We start from the raw sequence: 25,191 nt of genomic DNA on the forward strand, positions 1-25,191 counted from the left end.
CTTCACGAAGTGTGTTGAAATGGAAATGTATATGATCTCCTATGGTTTGTGGTTTGATATGATTTATATTTAATGAGTTGTGTTTTCTATCCGGCCAGAGCCTTGGTGAGAGGATAGAAAACACACAACCAGTTGAATTAAAATCAAATCAAACCACAAACCATGGGAGATTGTCTTTATCACCCCCCCCCCCCCTCTCCCCCGGTTGCTTTTTTGTAAACAAACTACGTAAATTTGAGGTTTGTTTGTGACGTCACATACGGCGTAGGAAAACATAGTGTCATATTACAATTAAAATTTGTGTAATATGGTGATATCCACTGGTTAAAGTAGGATATGATGATATAATCAATTTGATTTCCCAAAGAGGAACAGTTGATCTATATAAAAAAAAAAAAAAAATAATCAAATAATCCTTTTCAAAATGCTAAGCGAGATGTTTGTACTTGACTATTTCACTGGTCAGTCATTGACTTTGTACGATTCGAAGCACTTTTTAAAAAATCATATTTCCTATGTATTGTTGATCAATAACATACACCACAATATGTAACACACGAGCTAACAGACTAATGTGTTAATTACCTGAAAATGAAAGGTTATCCTTGAGTATTTTTTGGAGATCTCATGAACACTGTTTTCAATAGAAGATGAAGAACATTTTTTATTACATTGTACAGCATATACAGAGATACGAGCTAAAATGTTGAAAGAACTGAAATCTCATATCAAAAATATATAAACTATTTGATATAAATGCTAAACTTCAAATATTGCTTAAAACTAATTAACTCTTTCAAATTCCTGACACTGTCTTCGTCATTCATTATGTCTCCGAACACAAAGTGTCGGAGACATATTGTTTTTGCTCCGTTTCTTATTATTTATGTCTCCGAACACAAAGTGTCGGAGACATATTGTTTTTGCTCCGTTTCTTATTATTATTATTTTCTTCTTATTCTTATTATTCCTCTTCTTTAGTGAGAAATTTGTCCGACCGATTTTGTGAAAGTGCTTCGACAGATCCACTTCAAACTTTGTGAGTTGATAGGGGGTCACTAGGAGGGGTGCATTCAACTTTTCAAATTTTCAAAATGGCTGCCGTTTCAAGATGGCGGCCAAAAAACGTCAAAAACTCAAGGTTGTCGGATTTCAACCAAATTCTATTTCTAGGGTAATTTAGTGACCCCGAGTCCATTTCCACCATCAAATTTTTTTTTTTGAGCCGCCATTTTCAAAATGGCCGCCATATACCGAAATATTTCAAAGTGTTGAAATCTTTACAACATTTGGGTTATGGAGTAAATTGAGGGTCCACAATTCATTTCTAGCATCGGTATTTCCTTCCAATCTATTTTCAAATGTTTCAAAATGGCCGCCATTGAAGAAAATGGCGGCCAAATTACAAGTCCGTCGGATTTCAACCAAATTTAGTTTCTAGGGTTTTTAGAGGATCCTGAGTGCATATCCGGTATCAAAAACCATTTCTGACATGGGGAGGTGTTCGGAGACATTTGTGTTGGCATCCCAACACAGTTATAGCTCGTTATTCTTATTATTATTTTCTTCTTATTCTTATTATTCCTCTTCTTTAGTGAGAAATTTGTCCGACCGATTTTGTGAAAGTGCTTCGACAGATCCACTTCAAACTTTGTGAGCTGATAGGGGGTCACTAGGAGGGGTGCATTCAACTTTTCAAATTTTCAAAATGGCCGCCGTTTCAAGATGGCGGCCAAAAAACGTCAAAAACTCAAGGTTGTCGGATTTCAGCCAAATTCTAATTTTAGGGTAAATTAGTGACTCCGAGTCCATTTCCATCATCAAATCATATATATATATATATATATATATATATATATATATATATATATAATTATATATGTGTGTATGTAAGTACATGTATGTATTACCCACCATAATTGTCATTATAGACACAAGTATATATACAATATCACTATTGTCGTCAGTATGTAACACTATTGCTCTTCCATGTCATTACTATCATCATTGTTATGTTTTACACATGGTCAATAACCATTACTTGTTGATGCGTTGCGCCAATAAAGAATTTGAATATTAAAGTAGTGTAAGTGATTCGACCATACTAGTATTTCGTCTATTTCAAAATGTTTGACATTTTAACATACATTTTCACACGAAATCTTTAGATACTAGTAGTTTTACAAATAAATCATACAAACTGTTCTCAGTGCTATATGTTTTGGTCTTTTATATTCAAATTTCCGGGAGAGCCCCCCTCCCCCCAGTAACCCTATACGTAGTTTCTATTAGCGCCCCAGTGAAACTATATCTGTGCCCCCTGGCTGCGAATCCTGAATCCTACCTACTATTTGTTAATGAAACTTTTCTTCCAGGTATCCCACGGTTAACGTGACCTGTGTCGGTGCTACTTTTGTTCCCACTGCTGTACCTTTGGTTTGAAGAAAATGTTTGTGTTCAATCCTAACTAGGACGAGGAGGGTGCTAAACCAATAGATTTGAATTGAAACAGATTTCTGGATGATTGTTTTATTCTGTGGTGTAACGACGTGGATACATCAATATTTTTTTATTTTACAGATTACAATGAAAGAAATGGATCCTAATATTCATTTCACAATGGGGACAATGAATTACACAAATTACTTTTTTTGGACGTGCTGGTTATTGAAGAAGACACTAAACTTTCAATGGGTGTCTACTACAAACCAATAGACACACCCCAATACCTATATTTCGATAATGTCAACCACATCATACAAATTAAAGCTGCAATTTCCTACAATCTGGCTCTAGACGCTTAAATACATGTAATAGTGAGCGATACCCGAGATATCCGTTTAATGGAACTTAAATCCTACCTACAAATACAAGGATACCTCGATAAACTTATAGAAAACGGAATTCAAAAAGCATAAACATATGATCGCTCCCAACTACTTTCTACAAAAAACCGGGGGGAAGACAAGGGCCGATTTCAGGGTTATTTACCAACAACAAAGATACTCGGACTCCATGAACTCTCAGAAGAAGGTAATATCAGTATGTACGATTTTTATTAACACAAACCAAAATTACATGTACATTGAACAAACAATTCGATTGATGATTTTCAAGTGAATAAATTATTATCTATCAGAATATTAACCACGGGAACAGTGAAGCATCTCCACTGGAAATTAAATGTTTTCCAAAACGTCCGCGCCTCCAACAGCACAACAGGTATTCAATCCCATAATGGAAAACATCATCGTCCATTTTTAAGGATTGCGAGAATGGCAAAGTACATTTTTTGACGAAATAAATCGGCTTCAGTCAAAGATGCTTAATTTCATTCATGATAATAAATTTACTACTTGATATATGCACATGTAATATGTGCCTGGGGGTGGGGTGGGTGGAATAACGCAAAATATTCTATACGATTTTGCGTTTGAAAATTTTGTGTTTAATAATACAACTAAATTGGTAATTAGATAAGTTTCCTTCTGTATATTCTTGGTTCAGTTTTTTTTTTAAAAGATAGATTGGGGGGTGGGGGGGGGGGTGGAAACAACGTTGGTACACAGTCTGTAACTAAACACCGTTCTTTCATTCAATTTCGCAAACCAACGGACTTCAATGTGTGACACCATTGCACTTTGGCGCATTTTAACATGTATGTACCATCGCATTTTGGCGATAACACCGTTTTGCGCTTTGGTGTGGACCATACATCGCACTTTAGTGTATCACACCATCGGCGTTTGGCGCAGACCATCGCACTTTGGCGTGATCATTGCACTTTGGAGTCCTACATGTATACTATTACATCTGAAGTATTTAACATGTATATAGATATATATTTTATATACAGATATATAAATGTTTGTATTTGATACAACCTTTTCAGTAATCTTAGGTAATGTATTTGATCATGAAGATAGATCTTATGTATTTCATGCCATACAATCCCCAACATTTTGGAAACTCTTTCATTTCAAATAACATCGACAAATGTTTTCAACTACCTTGCTTGTGTTATAATTAGCCATAGCTGCTTTCAAACTTCCACCTGTTCACACATGCGTAAATACACAGTGAATACGATTTTACGCTGACACAATGACGATGGTAGCACCGTGATATCGCCATCGTGGCCATCATACGTAGCATTGTAGCATCGCTTTACTATGATGGTACGATGGAGCACATGGCAGCAATAGGAATTCATACTTTCTTCTTTGTAATTAATTCATTATTTTTCTATGTCAAAATGTTAAGTCATTGTGATGAATTTCTGTCTAAAACAACATGATAGCATATGTGCAAAAGTATTTTAATTGGTTAAAGATAGGCTTTGAAATTTTATATATTAACCGATACAGTTCAGCTGTATACATCAAACTCCCCGTCGAGGCCTCAGGAATGACTAGGTGCAACATATATATACGATCAATAATGAATAATCGTCGATGAAAATTAATATTATGATTATTATAGTACATTTATATAACGCTTTATCTAATTAAGACAATTACCCTAAGGAACTTTACATGTAGGCTAATTTAACAAAGAACAATACTGTAGATACATAGAAAAGGGCATAAAATAATACTAAAACTGGGGTAGGATTTATTTCTTAAATAACTGTATGTATAAATACCGAATTACAGATTAAATTCAAACTAATTAAAATCAGATCCTAGGATACGCCCACAATCGCTATAATAGGATCAGTTATAACCCCATTGGGGGTCATGTCCACATGACCTTTTGCTTGGAATATTCATGAGAACTATCAGCCAGTCAGATTGCGCCATACAGACAATGATGGCTATGCAGGCGGTTCCCGGCAATTCGTAGTCAAGTTGCAGTAATCGCTTTCCCACGAAGTTTATTGCACACTATATAAAATTGTTCTCACATAAGGTATTCTAAACTTTGGCAAAAATGCCGAATCTATTCCGTTCATACAAACAACAAGACGTACGATATAAAATACACCGAAATAAAATTGTGAATTGCGATTTATGTATGAATAGGGATGGGTACGATTTGAATAGTTTTCATATAACCCCAGTCGTCGTGAACCGTGAATTGTGACGGTTTCAAAGCCGACGCGCTGATTGGCTGATATAAAATTCATCTGAACATGACCTCTAATCGGGCCGGGTTATGTCAGATCTACTTAAGCAGAATATACGGCGCGGATCTAAGAAGTCTGATTTTAATTAGATTGAGATTAAATTCTTACTTTTTAAAAAAGAAACTGCTGAAATGCTATAAACATCCATTAGATATTTTTCTTATCATTAAGGCCCCTGTTTGAATTATCGCATAATTGTGTTAATTTTTTTTTTTCAGCAGGAAATATCCAACAGCGTTTCAACAAACATATATCTTGTACGAAACATAAAATATCTTTTATTCTTACCTGATTACTAGTATTTTAAAATGCAAGAACTTTCCGAATAAATCGTCCATCTTGCATTCGTCGTTCGCTCAGCGTTCAATTTGCGCTAACGCTTGCCGCGCTCCATTTACGTTCTGTGTTCAGTCAGCGCCGGCTCACTAAGTTCATTCACCGCTCGCTCTGCGTTCGTTTGCCGTCCGCTCACCATTTTAAAAGTGGAAAAGTAGAACATTTCGGGATCTGTACGACAGGTTTCGTGAAACGCTCGTATACGTGCACGACAAATGCATGAAATGGATCGGAAACGAAATCGTACGTTTTCATTCTATGGTAGATTAATGAAACTGCAACTAGCTATGACGTCACAATCTACTGCACTACGTTACGAGATGAAGTATGTAGCGCGACTTCGAGGGTTTGTAGCACGTGTCCCAGGCTAAACGGCAGTTTTTGTTCCGTTAAATCAATTATGACGTCATGTAACTATTTCACAAACGTAGTTACGTTGAGCTAGTGACGTATTGACGTCAATACAAATGTTTTCAGCACCGCACCAAGAGGGTTAACGTTAACGTTGTATTTGCTGCCTGTAAAACACAGGTTAAATATTGGGTAAGCTTGTATTATTTCTTTTAATGTTTGATAATAGCTAAGCGATTAAGTGTTATTAGATGTACACTCAGGGGTCAAAAGTATTTCTGCACTGCTAATTTTCACTATATATCTCTAGATCTATATTCATTACAACTTTCATATTTTAAAAACTTCAACAAAATTTGATAACCAATTTGATCAAATTTTCAGAATATATGCAGAGTTTACCCAAGATTCATGACAAATGTTACTTTTATTGTTATTTTATTAATATGAAATGTGTAAGATAAATTTCAAATAAAGTTCTTACAACATGATTATCCTAGTGAATAACAATAACGGATTTAAATCTAGGCGATTATGCACGATTTGTGAAATTTTATGGTGATAGCTGCAGTAGAAATATTTTAATCAGTGCTTTAAAAATTGCATTTCCAGATCTAGTGGGGGTTACGGGGGTTGCGGGGGGGGGGGGTTACGGGGGTTGCAATCCCCCTCCCCTTTGGATTCGCTAAGAGAGAGAGAGAGACTAGAGTTATTAAAATCCTAGGCGATGGAAATTGTTTATACAATTGTACGTCAAGATTTCTATCAGGTGATGATACTTCAAATTATCTTTTATATAGTTTGTATCTGTAATATTTAATTTTATTTTTTTTAAAATGAATTACTGGGAGTAAATCGGAATGCATTTTAAAACAGGATTCGTTTTCAAATCAAGAGGGACAGATCTACGTCTGATAATTATACAATAACATTAATCCAAATTTGAGTTTAGAAATACAAATTGACAGCATTCCTTTTAAATTGTCGTTTAACAGTGTAACTATGTTAACGTACGTTATAACAACTCTCATTTCAGTGGCGGATTTAAGGGGTTGGGCACAGCCCCCCCCCCCCCCCCCCCCCCCATTTTAAAATTTAAGGTAAATCGTGGTATCTTGTGTAGACAAATGTACTAAACGATAAAAGAAGCAATAATTTCTTCCACTCCCGGAGAAATGAATGACAAAATCTTTTTGATTTCTTGAATTACTTCATTGGGAGAACTTAATTTTTCCAAAACCCTTAAAATTTGCGTCATTTGACTAATTTCACCGTATTAAGAATGATAGAACATAGTAAAAATGACTTAAATAGGAGACATATTTTAAGCCCTATAGAATCTGTAAAACCCAGGCAGCCTCCAAACCCCCTGCCTCATAAAGTGGTGCCCCCCGTAACCGCAATTCCTGGATCCACCCCTGCATATCCTCTTCAACTCCCCTTTGAAAAATTGCTAGATCCGCGCCTGAATTATATTATTTAATGAATTATATAGTGAAAATTAGCAGTGCAGAAATACTGTTGACCCTTGTTCTAGCGCTGTTCAATAGCACATTGAATGTGCAACAAGGTCGCCCCGCGGGCTCGGTGAGGCCTATACTTCTTAGGTAGCTGGTTGCTTCGTGTACAGCGTGGTGCCATATATATATATGAGTGAACATTCATGTTTTACACTATACATTTCTTTGAAAAATATCCTTTGATTGAACAGTCATTCTGAACTCACTTTTGCTCTTTATGAAATCTAAAACATTGAGCACGATATGTTCTTACAGTCATATTTAATACATGTATCCATATGTCTGTACGGGGGAAAATAAGACACCGAGATAATTGTGCTGTTATTGGTGTGAACATTTCTATAAAGTGAATATTGATAAGTTTATAAAAATTATTTAGAAAAATGGTTGTTTTCAATAGATTATAATTTAATATTAAATTATAATATAAATATATAAAAATTAAAAGTTGACTCATTTATGGCACTACATCGTATCATATTAACCTCGTATTGTCACTAACTGTAAAATTATGTCAATCTGAGAATTTCATATTTCAAAAAAGTGCAAACTTCATAGTTTCTGGGTGCATTTGCCCTCCATTTCTTAAGATTTACATCAACAAAATGTATTAGGTAGAAACACACATTCCGATCCAAGATTCACATGAATAGTATTACCAAATCCTTTATTAAGCTGAGTTTTAACAGTTTGTACTTTTACTATGACAAAACAAGGTTCAGTTTCTTTGATTTTATAAAGAAATTTTTAATACGTGCACTTCGTCAAATTGTAGAGTTGGGGAAGGGGGGGTATAGCCGTATATGACGTCACCTTTAGTTCTATCAAAATGGGGGTGGGGGGGGGAGATAACCTTCACAATGTTGCCTGAAAATTGACAAGTAAATAATCCAAAGTTCTAAATCCTTAATCGTGGGCAAGGGTTGTTCTCTCAGTTCAGTTCATCGGTTAAATTTTACACTTCCACTACAGTTCACGACAATGCTATTAAAAAAAAAAAAGAGGAGGGAGAACAAACAATCTGTCTAAACATCAACCTCTGTACGTAAAAAATAACCAACTTCGCATGTAATGATAAAACGGGAAAGAACCATTGTTGTTACGTGCCAAACAATTATTTTAGTGATCATTTGAGTATATATATATGCAGTACAGTTCAGTCCATGTTTTCCGCAAGTACAACGGCTAGTGTCACAATTTGCCTTGCAATTACAACGAATAACGTTCAAAAGTTTATATGGTGCGACTGGTAATTTAGTTTTAACGGGTACAAGGATGGTTGAAAGCAGTGACCAGGCCCAGTCAGAAGGATCCAAAGTAATCTCTTTTTTAGTCCACTCTATGAATTGAAAAAAAAAATTCCCTTGCAGTGCTCCTCCTCTGTAGCTGTAGTCAGTGGCAATGACTGAACTTGTAGAAATTATATTGTGTTAGACAATACTTCGATTCATAAGCAAATCTATATATTTCAAGATGTCAATTAAGTGTCTCTATGGTATTCCACCGTACAAAGTCGCTATGATACCGACACCAGAAAATATCTTTTTATGGAATCCTCATTTAGTAAGGTGAAGATAACGAACAGTGATCAATCTCATAACTCCTATAAGCAATACAAAATAGATAGTTAGGCAAACACGGACCCCTGGACACACCAGAGGTGGGATCAGGTGCCTAGGAGTAGTAAGCATCCCCCTGTCGACCTGTCACACCCGCCGTGAGCTCTATATCTTGATCAGGTAAACGGAGTTATGCATAGTCAAAATCATTGTGCCAAAAACGGACTAATAATCTATATGAAACAAGTCAGAGAGCATTTGACCCAATGATAGGTTGTATTGGCAAAGTAGATTGTTATAACGACCATAGACTTTGTCAAATGCTGACTTTAAACAAGACTGTTAAAACCCCTGCACCATCAACTTGTTTATCAGTAGCCTGCCTCGATTTAAAGGGGCATGGACACAATTTGAGTTAAAAAAATTATTTTTCCATTTTAATTGTTTACTATACTTAACTAAAGTATTTCTAATAGTCAACCAAATATTGAATATAGGTTGTAGAGTTCTAAGTGAGATAAAGCACTCACAATTCTTTTTTATGTAAACAAGGCTCGTGCCATGTTTTTATTTACATTAGACTGTTTGATAGAAAATAGCGTGTTTAAAACAAAATGAGATGTGTCAAACACTAGAAAATATTTCCCATGTACCTTGACTACTGTTATTCAAATTTTTGCTGATCATTAGTAGCCTAATACCTTAGTTAAGCATTTAAAAAAAAAAAATGGAAAAATCAAATCGTGTCCATGTCCATTTAAAAACTGATCATATGTAGAATATGTTCGCGATTTGTCTACATTCTTGGCATTACATCAAAGTCCAAATCTTTTAAAGCTGTGTTTTCAAATTGACTTTAGTTGCTATTCATTTATAATGTATATGTTTAGAAACACTAAAAGTCACCCTTCAAATTTTGAATTACAATGATCTATCTATAGTAAACAGCATATTTTATCTATTAGCCATAAAATAAGTGGATTTTAAAGTGATTTTGCTTAAAGAGTTTTGTAGCTTTGTCCAGTGTTTTGGAAATATATTTCTGATTTCTACATTGCATGGGAATTATGAAATTAAAAAGAAAAGAAGAAAGAAAAAAAAACAAGCATTCTGAGAGTATTACATAGCAATACATAGTCCCCTACTGGAGGCAAAAAATCTATGGACCGCAACAATATTCGAAGTTCATTATGAGACTAAGGTTCTGGTAAAAGGAAAGATTGGGAAACCAGGATAGGAGTGGTTGGAAATCAACTACTATTCAGGTACAAAGACTAGACCAAGAAAACTTCAAAATCGATTTGTAACTTGTTATGGCAAAGCAATCATCATGATGTACTAAATTTATATCAAATGAATATCTGTAAGCCAAAAAAAAAAAAAAAGTCCGGAAAACTGATAATTCTTGCTATTTTTCTAAGTCCAAGGGCCATAACTTGGTGAAAAATCAATAGATTGAGACGAAATTCGAACTTGATCTGTAACTTGTTATGGCAAAGTGTTGTACTAAATATCAAATGAATATCTGCAAGCACATTAAAAAAAAGTATAGAAAGCTGATTTGCAGGATTGAATGACAGACAGACAGACGGACGGAACGCAAACCTAAAGTCCCCTTCGACTTCGTCGGTAGGGGACTAAAAAAAACCGGGGATTATGGTGTTCGTTACAGAGCTACAGTATGTTAAACTTGACCTTTTTGCACTGAAGTTTACGTACGATTTATTCACATAAACTTGATTTGTCTGTTGCTACTATCACATCAAATTAATTCAACCCATGTCTTCTAGTGATATAGATTTATACACATGAATACATTTGTACATATACAGCCGCCCCCTCCCACACCCCTATCCCTTCTGAAATAAGATAAGACGTGTCTGTGCAGAGTGGAAAATACTCCTTTGACTATGACTCAAGCTGCTGAAAGCCTAAAGGACCTCCAAATGATGAATTGACGTGTTATATGCTGCACTTTTCAAGTAGTGTAAACAATGATCACAGACCAGAAATCAATTTCAAAAGTTGATAGAGTAAATGATGGATTTACCAATACCTCAACACATTTTGCATTTATACACATAAGTAAGTTAGCTCCTGAGCTTTTGAGCACAACTGCGCAGGATGCTACAACTAAGTATTTACTGGTTCAATACTGATCCCATTGGTGTAAACACATTGCACATCTATTACTGAACCCTATCCAGTTCAAAAAAAATTGTGTCAATTCAAATTTTGAAAGGGTTTGACAGGGACTACATGTATATTTTGTGGCGGAAGTATTGATTTATGAAAAAGTTCTAAATCTGTATATTAGTTTCTGTTTCATCCAATTTATCTTCTATTAATTTTATAATCCTTTACGTGTATTTCAGTTTCATAATTTACGATACAAGTATTTGAGACATGGAACTAGTTCAAATGTTGTAATATGATAATTTGGTTAATATATATTTTCCAAACAGAACACCGATTCTTTAAAAAGTTTAGATTAATCTATTCGAAATTTTGTATAAAAAATCAGTATTTTAACTAATGATTTAAAATTTTGATCTTTAACCCCCACTTATTAAAGTCCCATTTTAAATTTGAAGACAAGACCTTGAAATTTTTTAGAAATTGATATTACTCCTAATACATGTGTGTGTTTTTTAAACTCTCTAATTTGATGAATATTTTCGTATATATCAAATGCAAAAGGTCATTATTTATTTCCATTACTTGTATTAAACTTTTTTTTAATCTGTATTGTCAGAAGACATGATTATGTATCATATTTTATGTAATGATTGATTTGTGTTGCTTATGTTCTGTTGACACCAACGGAACGAGTCAATTTTAAGTGCAAAAAGGTCATGTTTAAAACACTGTAGCTCAATAACAAGCATTGCGACCCTAGTTTTTCTTTTTGATTTCCTAAATCTTCTTCGGTGTAGAAATTAAATATACACTTCCAGAATGTCTATAGGTTATGCATTTTTGTTGTTCTTACATGTATATGTCAATGATGGGCCCAATATTGGAATTTGAAATAAAATTCCAATTCTAAACAAAACATTTCTGTGAAATAAGCTGGGGCAATTTACACTCCTTTATAGACCGTTTCGCTTCGCGTAAACATCCCCAATTTAAATTATTTCTAGAAAGTATTGCATTTTCTATTGATCTATCACAAACATCGTTCTAAAATTATACACAGTATACATGTACCTGGCCATAAGCGAGTTGTCGTTTTATTTTTATGTCCCGGTCGGGGTATATAGTTTTAGCCTTTCCATCCTTTCGCGACACCCAATTTCCAGACATTTTTTTCAAAACGCCTCGAGATATTGAACTGATTTTTGCACGCCGACATATATTGATGAGTTTAATGCTATACTTCGATGGATTTTCTACATTGGACTAAAACTGCAGGCGAGGGCATTCGTTTCGTGTCGACACAACTATATTTCATTGAAAAGTGCCTTTTTGGGAAGAAAAAAAACACCAAAAAATAATTAAAAAAAAAAAAAGTATTGCAACATTACTTATAGCTCATTTTAAGGATGTTCTCTCCTAGTCTGAATTTTTTCAGAAGTATCAAACTTTTTTGATAAACCATTTTAACTGATACATCTTTATCCGAAAGACATTTAAAACATAAAAAAAGAGTATGTTAGTGTGGACTTTAAAGAATTACAGCCCCTTAAAGTTGCCCCTTTGCTGAAACTTAATTTTTCATGAAAATCGCCAATTTTTACAAGAAACACACTATAAAAGAAATATTAAGGACAGAATAATCTTGGTTTTCTTTTATTTTAAGAAAATTAATCATAATTGATTATTTCAATAACTTTTACATAAAATATATCACCAATTCTACAAAAAATCAAGTATTAATTAACATAATTGTATAAAATATCACACAAATTTGAAGACCTATTTCATCAAAAAATTCAACCTAGGGAGAATATCTGTATCAAACTTTTTCTGAAATTACTAATGCAGATTTGATTCATATTTTTGCTTAATTTAAATGAAAAAAATGTGTGGGGTAGTGTGCATTGGAACAAAGATTTGCACCATTTTGTGTCCCCATCCCCTTCTTACACTGACATACATTCTAAACAATAACAATATACGATTTGTTATAAAATGTTTATTTTTCAATTCATATTTATAAATTCTATATATTTATTTCATTATATGATAAATAATCAGAAAACATAAATAATATTAGCTGCAATAATGTAGCCCTATCCAATTTTTTTTTAATTCTGACGTTTTCGGGATAGGGCTACAATTCCATAGGATCTCCGTAATGGTGCAAAATAATTTTATGAATAACCGATAATAAACTCTGTGTATAAGTCCCAAATGTTGTTTACACCAAAAGGAGTACCAACTTTGTGCTCGGGCATGTCTAATAAAGGTGTTTTTCATTAAATACAATGTACAGCATGCAAAATTCTTCGTCTGCTCCGCCATGCTTGTTATAGCGAGATCTCGTAGGTAGATCTAATGAAAAACCTAAACATTGACAATCAGCGCGAAAATGTAGTTACTCGAGCCACTTCGACAAAGAAAGAAAAATCATATTGTTGCAGAAAGAATTTACACTCTGCTGTTCGGTTTTTAACTTGATATTAAATTCAAACCTTTTCAATACCGACGAAATAGCTTTCACCTCCATACTTGTCCATTGATGTAAATATTACCTTATATGGCATATGCAAATGACTTGACAATCGGAAGTTTATACTTCAGTACATCAAACATGGCGCACAAATATGAATCGAGAAATTGGAATTTATCGAAATTGTTGAAAACGGTAGAATAGAGCCTCACAAATCTTAAGCTGCAGGTTGTAAATTTATATATTGACGAAGAAACATAGAATATCATTTTATTTACGTAAAGAAAGTCAGGAAATGTTAATGCCTCGTTCACACGAAGAATTTAATTCGCATTAAACGTAAGTTAATGCGAATTAAATCTGAACCGCGTTCACACGGAGATTTTAATGCGCATTAGTTTACTTCGAATTAAAATTGACGACGCGATTTAATGCGAATTAAATTTACTTCGCATTAGCTCCGTGTGAACGCTAAGCGAAGCTAATTCGAATTAAATGTAGACGCATGCGTAATGGCAAATTTGGGTCACATGCATCATACCCATGGTCAGCTTTATATATTAATGTTAGTTTTGTACGAAAAACGAAGCAAAATGATAATAATCACTAAAAACATGTACAAACAGCATGTCATTAGATAATGTCAGACGTAAATCTGTGCTCTGCATAGGCATACTGAGTAATACATGTGGAAGGAATTGTTTTTAAATACGACAACAATGTTTTAAAACAGTGATAATATGATTTTCTTTTTTACATTTTTTAAAACATATGCCGCTCATTGTTAATTTTTATACTATATGACGTCATAGTAGACTTATAATACGTATTAGTAATTAAAAATTACGTCATAACGGTAGTCAGCGGAATGGTGAAAAAGACGTTCCGAAGTTTTAAAATTGGGCCCATGAAGAAACAATATATTGTCTAGATTGAATGCTGGTTGTCGGAGGAAATAACAAGTAATTTCTTGGGAACATATAAATAAACCCGACAAAAAACTCCTTATGTGTAGATCAGAATTATGTATGCAGGCCTAAATTGTAAACATGTAGTATACTACATGTAGGCCTATATAGCGTTTTGAACAAAGAATTCTGTATAGATCTACACAATATTCATTAAAATATCTATAAAAATAATTTTCAATAACATAGTCTATTCTTTAATTTATTTCGCGCACCCTTTAATAGAGATGCATACGAATTTAATGCGCATTAGTTTACTTCGCATTAAATATTACCGCCGTGTGAACGCTATTTAATTCGAATTAATTTAATGCGCATTATTTTACTTCGCATCAAATTTGATGCGAAGTAAAATTTAATGCGCATCCGTGTGAACGAGGCATTAGAATGAGCGCAAATGTTGCGGGAGTGAATCACTCCCGCATCTGCACCATTACGGAGATCCTAAGGAGTTGTAGCCCTCTCCCTAAAAAAAAAAAAAATCAGAGAAGGCTACATTATTGCAGCTAAAATAATATATACATATATACAATACTAATTCATTTATAACTACAGAATGTGTAAAACATATACCCCCGCATCAGCATTTTCTAATGTCCATGCACTGTGACCTTGATCTTTGACCTTTTGACCCCAAAATTGATAGGCATTTTTCTTTGTATGTATCCATATGTCCAAATTTGGTTTGAATAGAATGCAAAGTACTTGAGTTATTATCCAGAAACTAGTTTTAACAGTCAACTTTCATGTGGCCATGAGGAAGAAATCTGCACTTCCTGGTATGGTTCTTCATATGATGATAGCACAACCCATCCCTCTCACTGTGGTTACCAAATGGATGTAGCTAAAAAGCAAACATTGGAACTCAATTTCTATCAAAACTGTAAATTCTTAACAATAGAACAGAATATACTATTAGGTTTACCACCAGACTGCTAATACACCAACTTCAACTAACTCCAATTTTTGTCTTGCCAGGGATTATAGTTCAATGCCTTGCGTAACAAATTGTTACTCTAAAAGAATTTCTTATGCAAAATGTTATATATGAATGTGTTAGTGCATAAATGACTGTTTATGAAATATATGCTGAAATTCTAATCAGGATTTTTTTTAAATGTGCATTTTCAATACCCTATAAACAAATTTTAACATTATAAAAACTTTTTGACAATTACACTTTGAAGGAATAATTAAAATAAAATTTTGATAAAATAATTTAATTTTCCAGAACTGATTAGAAACAAATTATCGATCTAGTAGCCCAAAAGAAACATATTTATACATGTATATATAGTCAACAAAATTATCTTTTGTTTTAACTAATTTGTACACGAATGGCGCGCCATAATTCTCTAGATGGGAGAAACCCCCCTTTTCCCTTTGAACTCTTTTTTAATGAATTAAATTCGTTGTATACTTTGGCGATTTTTTAAATTAATAATATAGATTACACTTTTTATTAAAAAATGATGCTTCAATAATGATACATTGAACGTTAGGAGCGAGATTCGCTCGTGACCGACTAGGCGGGATCGGGAAGATCGCAGATCAATTTATGTACAGATCTACATAGTTTGTAGATTCTATTTTCATAAAAAAAAATCTTGTATATTGAAAAACTTACAAATTCATTCAACACTATATCATCAACTCTGGTTCGGGTACTACATCGCTAACATTCTTCCATTCTCCCCTCTGGTTTTCACGGAAATTGTGACGCTACGGTTGTCATAGTAACCCCTCTTGTTGACTTTCCGTAATAAATGGTACAGGTATTTCAGGTGATGTTTAAAAATGATACAAAAGGGGTAAGGGATGCAAATTTTATATCAAATTGAAGTTAAAGCATTAGATAATATATGATTTGTATTAATATGTCCATTTATTTTCATATGAAGTAGAAACAGGACTGCTTATGAGCAATTTCGCAATTTTTAGAAAGCAATTATTCACCAAATCAGACATATTTTCACCCCCTGAGGAATAAATGACCAATTAATTTTTTTTATTTTTAAATATGTTTTAACATATGTTAGGAGGAATTTTTCCTGAAAGTATCAATATTGGTTTTCAGGTTTACTATGGCACTATGATCGCTATAGTTACCCACTCCCCCTCCTTACATAAATGCTGCAGGTGATAATTACAATAGATATGTATCTTACATGCATTTATTTCAACTCATATTAAAACTATGAAAATGTTTTGATGTTTATTATTGAATTTATTCTACATAGAATGATAGTACTGTTGCTCTGGAGATGTTTTTATTACTTTCTATTTGAAATCACTTGTATATTCATGCTCTGTAAGCGTATGTTAAAAACGCGGGAAATGTAACGGGCCATCCGATGTAAACTGTGCATTGTGACGTCGATACCTGCAACGTCTTTGTTTTTTCTCTCCTTTCAAACCAAGCGATTATCAAACAATAAAACTTTCTTACTTTTTATATTATAAGAAATAACTGAACTAATTGAGAAAAAGATATTAACAGCAAGTGCTGCTTTTCAGAATACACACTTTCTGATTTCTCTTTTAAAACATCCACGTTACATAGTAGCATTTTAGATTTATGTGCACTAACACAATATAGGCCTACATGTTATGAAATTCATAGCATTATATATTATGATTTTAATAGGCTTAGTGGTTTGTGAACTAAATTTACGTGCTGTAAGACTGAAAATTAACATGGGAGGGGGGGGGGGTACATGTATTATGGAGATTTAGGGCCCAATGACTATTTTTTTTTTAAAAAAAAAGATAATTAAAACATAAGGGATTTTTCGTTTGTACTGTATTTTATTCGTATAGTTCTAAACATGTTTTCACTTTACCCTGTGTCTGGTTATAGCTGACAAGTCTGTTTCCATCGTCTGTTATTATTACTGATGCATAAGCGCTTGACGTATTCCGGAATCGGAAACGAACTAGTCTCTTTTTAGATACTACATGAATAAACCACGTGATGCCTTGCAATCACTACCTTAATTAATTTTTGTTAGTTTATTAACATTACTTACAAACAAAAACACATATTAATGTTCTACTGTGTGCATACAAAATAAAACACATTTACGACTTTAAAAAGTATGGCGACCCACTCGCGGTAAAATTACCACGAGAGTATATCCTTAATGAATATAATATAAAAAGTCAGAATTGTTTGTAGCTTTTTCATATCTTCACATGATTTTTAAAATACATGTAGTTTTATAGGTAGGTATTGCAGTGAAATCATATCCACTGTATGTCAAATGCAAAATTGAAATTTTACGGTACATTAAGAAATTATAGTATTTTGAGGTTAAAAATTTTGCCTTGATGATTTCACAAACTATTCTCAATTATCTTGGTACCACAATTTGCTGAACATCATGGGGAAGAAAATTTGAACAATTTTGCATAATAAGTGATAAAATCATAAGGATTGGGACTAAATTGAACTCACAAGATGTTTTTATAAAAACTGTTTTTTAAATGAAATATATTATGAAATGAATCGATGACCCACTTTTACCAAGGTACTATGGGATTTATTTTCCATATTATCAGAAACTAGTGTCAATAAATATTAAGTGCACATGTACTACACAATGCACATAAGCAAAGGGAAATTGACTTAAAATTGTTTACCTGAGTTTCCCTTTGCGCCCATCTATCCACCCATTTTCTTTCAACTCATCAATTTCATCCTCTCCAAAGTTCTGTGCGATGTTAGCATTACAATCGGATTCAATCTCATATGTTCTCTCATTTATTATTTTTCTTTTGGGGGTTGGTGGGTGGTTCGAGTTTGTTTTTTCTGTTTGTTAGTCTCCATATATATCCCCTACGTAACAATAGATAAACTAAAAGAAGCATGGTTTTTGTTTGTTTTTCTTAGTAATTGAAATTCTGATATATATTACAAATGTACATTGTAATTATCATACACAATATTTGAAGTGTATTGAAAGGTGAAAACGATCCCATGTTGTCGCATATACCTGAGGTGGAAAATGGGGAAATTGTCGAGACGATTAAGTCCCGTGGGGCTCCGGGTTAGAATAGATCCTCTGTATCTTTTGCTTGTCGTAAGAGGCGACTAAATGGGGGTGATCCTTTGGATGAGACCGCAAAAATCCGCGGCCCTGTGTCACGATAAAGATCCCTCCCTGCTCAAAGACCGGAAGTGCCCAGCATACGCCTACATTTTGCAGCCTTTCACCGGCAATGCTGACGTCTTTATATGAGTGAAAAAATTTCGGGCGGGACGTTAAATAATATACAATCAATCAATCTAGAGGATTAATACTTTTTTCAAAATTATCTTTACAGAAAAAAGATGAATATCAGCAACCAGACGACAACGCCATCGACTTTATTTAACCTCACTGCTTTATGTTTAATGACGTCACTTCAGGGCAACAGCTCTGACAACAACACAGTAAAAAACAACGACGTTAACATATGGTTCGACTGCAAAAATAAAAAACTGAACAATCCGTCTCTGAAACCCTTCTGGGAATATGGAGAATTCAAGGCTGCCAAGTGGTTTAGCAAAAACTCTAAATTCATTGTAATGTGCTTGGGATATCCTGGGAATATTGCAGCAATCATCACCGTTTGCAGAATGAAACCATTTACAACCTCCTCTTTGTTTATGGTCATGTTAGCGATCATGGATACAGCGACTCTCCTTTCGAAGGAAGTGTATTATCGATTGACGTTTCACGATGTGCGTTTGTATGATTTTGGGTGTCAGACCATGCTATTCCTTGGTGCGTTCACCATGCAATACGCAAATTGGATTCTAGTCTTGATGACAGCCGAACGGTTCATTGCTGTGAGATTCCCAATGAAGGTACAAAAAATCTCTACCAAAACAAAAGTGGCTATCCTGCTTGCAGTTGTAGCAGTCATTTTGATTGGCCTTAATGCCCATCTTTTTGTAACAATTTATGAAAAGCTCTATACTAGACGCGGATATGTCTGCACCGTAAAGCCAGAGCATGCGTACTTTTATTTGGTGGAATGGTATTGGGTAGAGAACTCAGTGTTCGGCTTTATCCCGTGTGTTGCTGTATTCGTCTTGAACATTATGATCATAGTTTGCATAAGAATTTCCATAAAGAAACAAAAGGATTTAACCGCTGTTGACCAGAACAAATCTAAACAACAAATGCAGATTACCGTTATGTTGGTGACCGTGTCGGTGATTTTTGTGATTCTAACAATGTCCAACACCATCTTTCTTCTTTACTTCGTGTATATAGGTTACTATCAGCACAGGTCAGACCACTATCACATTGCTGTGTTGCAGTTGACTAGTCAACTCGTATTCCTCCTTACTGATTTCAATAATGCCACAAATTTCTACTTCTATTTCCTCAGTGGAAGAAGATTTCGTAAACATTTTATTCAAATGATCTGTTGTTGTTGCCCGAAGCGAAAGTCTCGTGAAACGACGGAGACATCTGTTTATTCTAAATCCACAAGATATTAAACAAATCTCTACGCATTCCACTAGAAGAGCAGGATATTCCGTATGCATCTATCACTATGTACAAATAGTAAGTGAGAATACCGTAATGAATATTAGATCGAAGAAATTCTGTACATATTGTTACACAGTTTCGTACTTTATCATGTAAACTCAATCTAGTAGTGATGATGTACATTGGAAAACTACGAACTTTGCCAACGACTGCAGAAAACGTCCTTCAAATGTCTAACTGAAATAGAATTCTCTCTCTCTCTCTCTCTCTCTCTCTCTCCCTCTCTCTCTCTCCCTCCCCCCTCTCTCTCTCTCTCTCTGTTTTTGTGCTAAAGCAAACTGAGATTGTCGGTATCGTCATATGCTGAAAAGACGTGGCTGTGGAATGTCTTGTGATTTTAATGAACGTATTCTTTAGCGAATCTAAGACACGACTTCCTGAAGCCTTGCATAAAATTGTAGATGCCAACAAACAGTAAATGATAAAATCCATTTTCATCAATCGACTAATTACAGTAGAAACTGCTTTCTCTTAACAACGGTACAAATCTCATAGTGCCGACCTTTTCTCTAAATGGAATAAAAAAGGCAATTGACATGGTGACGTTGATTTCTGCACAGCGAAATGTAGCTCATAACTACTAGATTAATTCTATATAATAGTTTGATATACGAAACTGTGTAATATAAAGATTTTCATCGTATATGGGTATATCATTTACTATTATGTATATTTTACGAGGATGATCTTAAAAACCCTGCTTATGTTGTATTTGTATTTGTATTGTCGTAAAATGCATGCATATCAAAACTCGTTGTTTGTGATTCAAGATTTGAAACAAGAATAATAAATGATAACCTTCTCACGTTGAAATTTGGTTTCTTGGTTTATACACACACACACACACACACACACATATATATAAAGCACTAAATAATCACAACTAGGTACTGAAAATTTTCGCCCCAGCCCGGGGTCGAACCAGCGACGTACGGCACCCACCGCCTAGCAAGATTGTCAAACCAGTGCGTAAGTCCACTCGGCCACAACGACTTCCCTTATATATACATGTATTACTCATCATTTAGAAAAACGAAATCAAGATTCGGTTCTAATGCATTGAATACAAAATTGCACCCCCAGCACTAAGAAAGATGTAAAATGTTTCTATTTAATTCTAATAAGTGAAAAAGAAAATTTCAAAACTTTATTGCACATGTACAGGGCATCACTAATCATCTTCTGAAAGATGATTTGGCCACTGCGAAAAATGTAAAGAGGGTTCTGAGCCAGGGGCGGATCCAGGAATTGCGGTTACGGAGGGCGCCACTTTATGAGGCAGTGGGTCCAGGGCGGAGCCCTGGTGGGGGACCAGGAAGCTCCTGGATTTTACAGATTTTATGGGGTTTGAAATATTTCTCCTATTTAGTCATTTGTGCTATTTTCTATCATTTTAATAAGGTGAAATTTTAAGGGGTTTTTGGAAAAAAATTAAGTTCCCCCAATAAAGTAATCAAGAAATCAAGATTTTGTCATTTATTTCTCCTGTAGTGGACGAAATTGTTTCTTTTATCGTTTAGTACATTTTCCAAAACAAGATGCCGTGATTTACCTTAAATTTGAAGATTTTAGGGTAGGGGGGGGGCGCCGGCTGCGTCCCCCTCTAAATCCGCCACTGTAAGCATCGTCTCAAGCTACAGTTCGGAGACCGTATAAAGCTACAGTCCGGAGTCCGTATAATGCTACAGTCCGAAGTCCGTATAAAGCTAGCTTACAGTCCGGAGTCCGTATAAGGCTACAGTCCGGAGTCTGGATAAAGATCTCCGTGAATTGCGACGATGAGTTATGGGAGCCAATTTTGTTTTTATAAAAATGTAGTTTATCAAGCCTTAAATGGCTAGCACAGTGAAATGAAAATTCTGAAACCTTATTGCACATCTATAAGCATTGTCGCTAGCCACGGTTACTGAGTCCGGTAGTATCTACATGTACCCTACCTTGACGTAGTGTAAACGGAGACAATAGGCGTGGCTTGCAACGATGGTCTACAGGATACCACCAATAATCCCCGCCCCCAAGTTTTTCAACCCCAAAAATGGTCCCCAAGGGTGAAAATGAAAATTCTGAAATCTTACTGCACACCTAAAAGAAAACCACCAATCCTGTTCCAGAAGATGACATAACACCTGCATAAAGTGTGAAAGAAATTCTGGGAGCAAAGCCCTTTTTTTTTTTTTTTAAAAACCGTATTTTTTCAACCCCCAAATGGTTCCCAGGGTGAAAATTAAAATTCTGAAACCTTGTTGCACATCTATTGGATACCGCCAATAAATTTCAAAACATGATTTAGCTACTGCGTAGAATGTAAGAAGAGTTCTGCGAACCATGCGGGTTTTTTTTTTTTTTTTTTCGTCTTTTCTTGAAAAAAGAGAAATAAACATCGTTTTTCGACTCCCAATTGGGGCTCCACGGTGAAAATTAAAATTCCGAAACCTTATTACACATCTACTACAGAGCTCCAGATAATTTTTTACCACAAAGAGTATTTACTCCCTGATTTTCAAATCAATGAGTACTTTGCTTTTCAGAAAAATTCAAAAGTGTATTTTGTTAATTTACTGATTATCTTTGCTGTTTTGCACAGAAGATGTCACCAGATAAACGATACTTCTTCCGTTAAACTTTAACTTTATATTAAAAGGCCGCTCCAGCTATTTACGGGGAAAATCCTTTGCAGTTCTTTTTATTAAAACTATTCATTGTTATTGGGAATTTGATATTTATCATTGATGCATTAAATTTGAATATGTCAGACACTCAGTCACATGATTATGATCCAATTCTGTATATCATTCGTCCACGATTGATATTATACAAGTTGTTTTTTTTTTTTCCCTGTACTTTCGACCGCACACTAACTCTTTAAGAAAGAAAGTATAACAAGTAGGACTATATGATAGTGTTTTGAGTCAACTCTTCCAATTTTTCAAAATTGTGATTGTCATCAAAACGTATTTCATAGCGCTAAATATCATGTATGATCAAGCCCTGGACTAACCTCAATTCATATGAATAGATAATTCATATTCATATCATACTACATGTATCACAAATACCCGGACTAATACGCATTACTTTGTGAGTGTAAAGCGTATCTACATTCGCTAATGCGTATATTGTACGCATGATTTTCAACTTAAATGCGTATTTGGTAAAATTTAATGAGTATTTACGCTGATACGCAACTTATCTGGAGCTCTGTTAAATTCTACAGAACATCGACCATCTTCCAAAAGATGGTTTGGTAACTGCATCAAATGTAGGAGTTCTGGGAACCAGGTTTCTTCTTAGAAAAAAAAAAAAGATCGTGTTTTTTACCCCCAGGGTGGAACCGAAAATTCCAAAACCTTATTGCACATTTACAGAACAACACCCATCATATTTTAAAAGCTTAATTAATTACTGCATAAACTAAAAGAGAAGTTTGAGGAAGAAGAAAGTGTGATAGACGGACCAGGATAACAACAATATACCCGAACGTTCTGCAGAAAGTGCAGTATATAGACATTTAAAGAATGACTGCTTACCTGTAACAGCTATTACATCGTCTATGTCCTGTGGCATAAGATGCTAATGAATAATATTACAGGTATAAAATATACACTTTAATCCATAATATGTATCAAGGCATTAAGTCACGAATTGTCCATGATAATAAATCTTCAGATTACTTAATGTGTAATAAGGGCCTTCGTCAAGGCGAGTACTTATTACCATTTTTATTTTCATTGTATTTGAATGATGTGGAAGACTTTTTCGTAATGAATAATGTCACAGGTTTAGAAAACTTAAGTAATGATGTTAGGGATACACTGGGCATTTATTTCAAACTTTTTATTCTATTATACGCGGATGATACAGTGTTGATATCGGAGACTCATGATGGATTACAATTAAACAATTCTAAATATTTTTAGTGAGTATTGTAACATATGGAAACTAAAGGTAAATACTGAAAAGACAAAGGTAATTGTATTTTCAAAAGGAAGGCTACCAAATTATAATTTCAAATACGATTCCCATGATGTAGAGGTAGTTGATGAATTTTTGTATCTAGTGTAATTTTTAATAGAAATGGCGGTTTTGTAACCACTATTAAAAGAAATACATAGAAAGGATTAAAGGTTGTTTATAAGATTTTAAAGAAGGGAAGATTACATAAACCATCGGTAAGCTGTCAGTACGGTCTTTATTGTAGCATTTTAAAGCCGAACTTATTGTATGGGTATGAAGTTTGGGGTACTGGTAATTATGAATGTTTAGAAAGGGTTCATTTAAAGTTTTGCAAATTATCATTGAATTTAAAACGATCCACACCAAGTTATATGACATATGGTGAATTGGGAGCGTATCCACTTTATGTTGATGTACAATCAAGGATCCTCAACTATTGGTGCAAGGTTGCTTTCAGATATAATAAATTTTCGAATATTATGTACGCATTTTGTAAATGCAAATTCACACAAGATTCTTGCTTTTTTTTTAGTGGATGCTTTACGTGTGAAAAACTCTAAATCAATTAGGTTTCGGTAATATGTGGGATTCGAACGGAGGTTTTACTTTTGATTAAGGTTGATCGATCCTCATGTGATGTCATAGGTTTTTGTAAACTCTTTATTTAATTAAATTTTGTGCATGATTGAAATATATCTTTCAGAGGAATTTTATTCACTGAATAAAATAAAAAAAAATTGGTAAACTTTTGATACTGAAAAAGTTTTTATTTCCCATAGATAATCAATTATCTATAATTTTAAAAAGGTTGTCAAGGGCAATAACTCCTATGCTGGAATTACCTCTACTGCATGTCTATGACACACTGATTTCACTAATACCCACAATTAATTTTTATATATCTATGAATTATCAGATTTCTTAAACTGTTGACATTCAAAATTTGTCATTTCAACAAGTTTTTATTAATTTTCATCATTCTGTTTAACGAAAATGTGCGATTTTTTAATGTTGATATATGTTTCTGTTTTTGTATGTCTGACATCTTTAAAAGGGTGGCAACATACACATTTTCTTTTGTTATTGATTAAATTAAACTATATTGAATGGAAATTAATACAGATTTCCCACTTTTAACCATTAATATTGATAAGTCACATGAGGATCGACCGACCTTTTTCTATCGTATAATAAAAGAAAATTTTTGTTTTGAA

General features: G+C 34.1%; 1 protein-coding gene and 1 long non-coding RNA gene across 2 annotated transcripts; one reads left to right on the top strand and one right to left on the bottom strand.

The window, feature by feature from the left end:
* The first annotated feature begins 5,945 nt into the window (after positions 1-5,945).
* Positions 5,946-20,823, top strand: LOC130048548 (type-1 angiotensin II receptor-like). The gene is made up of 2 exons (XM_056145408.1): positions 5,946-6,007; positions 18,804-20,823. Exon 2 carries the CDS (start codon positions 18,811-18,813, stop codon positions 19,969-19,971), a length of 1,161 nt encoding a protein of 386 aa, XP_056001383.1. The 5' UTR covers positions 5,946-6,007; positions 18,804-18,810; the 3' UTR covers positions 19,972-20,823.
* LOC125655600 (uncharacterized) lies at positions 15,127-16,201 on the bottom strand. The gene is made up of 2 exons (XR_007362805.2): positions 16,105-16,201; positions 15,127-15,321 (listed from the first exon to the last, which is right to left on the bottom strand). It is a non-coding gene; the product is annotated as an uncharacterized LOC125655600 (long non-coding RNA).
* Positions 20,824-25,191: the final 4,368 nt, after the last annotated feature.

Source organism: Ostrea edulis, chromosome 7 (assembly GCF_947568905.1).
Source record: "Ostrea edulis chromosome 7, xbOstEdul1.1, whole genome shotgun sequence".
In the NCBI taxonomy this organism is placed as follows: Eukaryota; Metazoa; Mollusca; class Bivalvia; order Ostreida; family Ostreidae; genus Ostrea; species Ostrea edulis.

Excerpts from the sequence above, each read along its gene's own strand:
- LOC130048548 (XM_056145408.1), top strand. The coding sequence starts at position 18,811 with ATGAATATCAGCAACCAGACGACAACGCCATCGACTTTATTTAACCTC.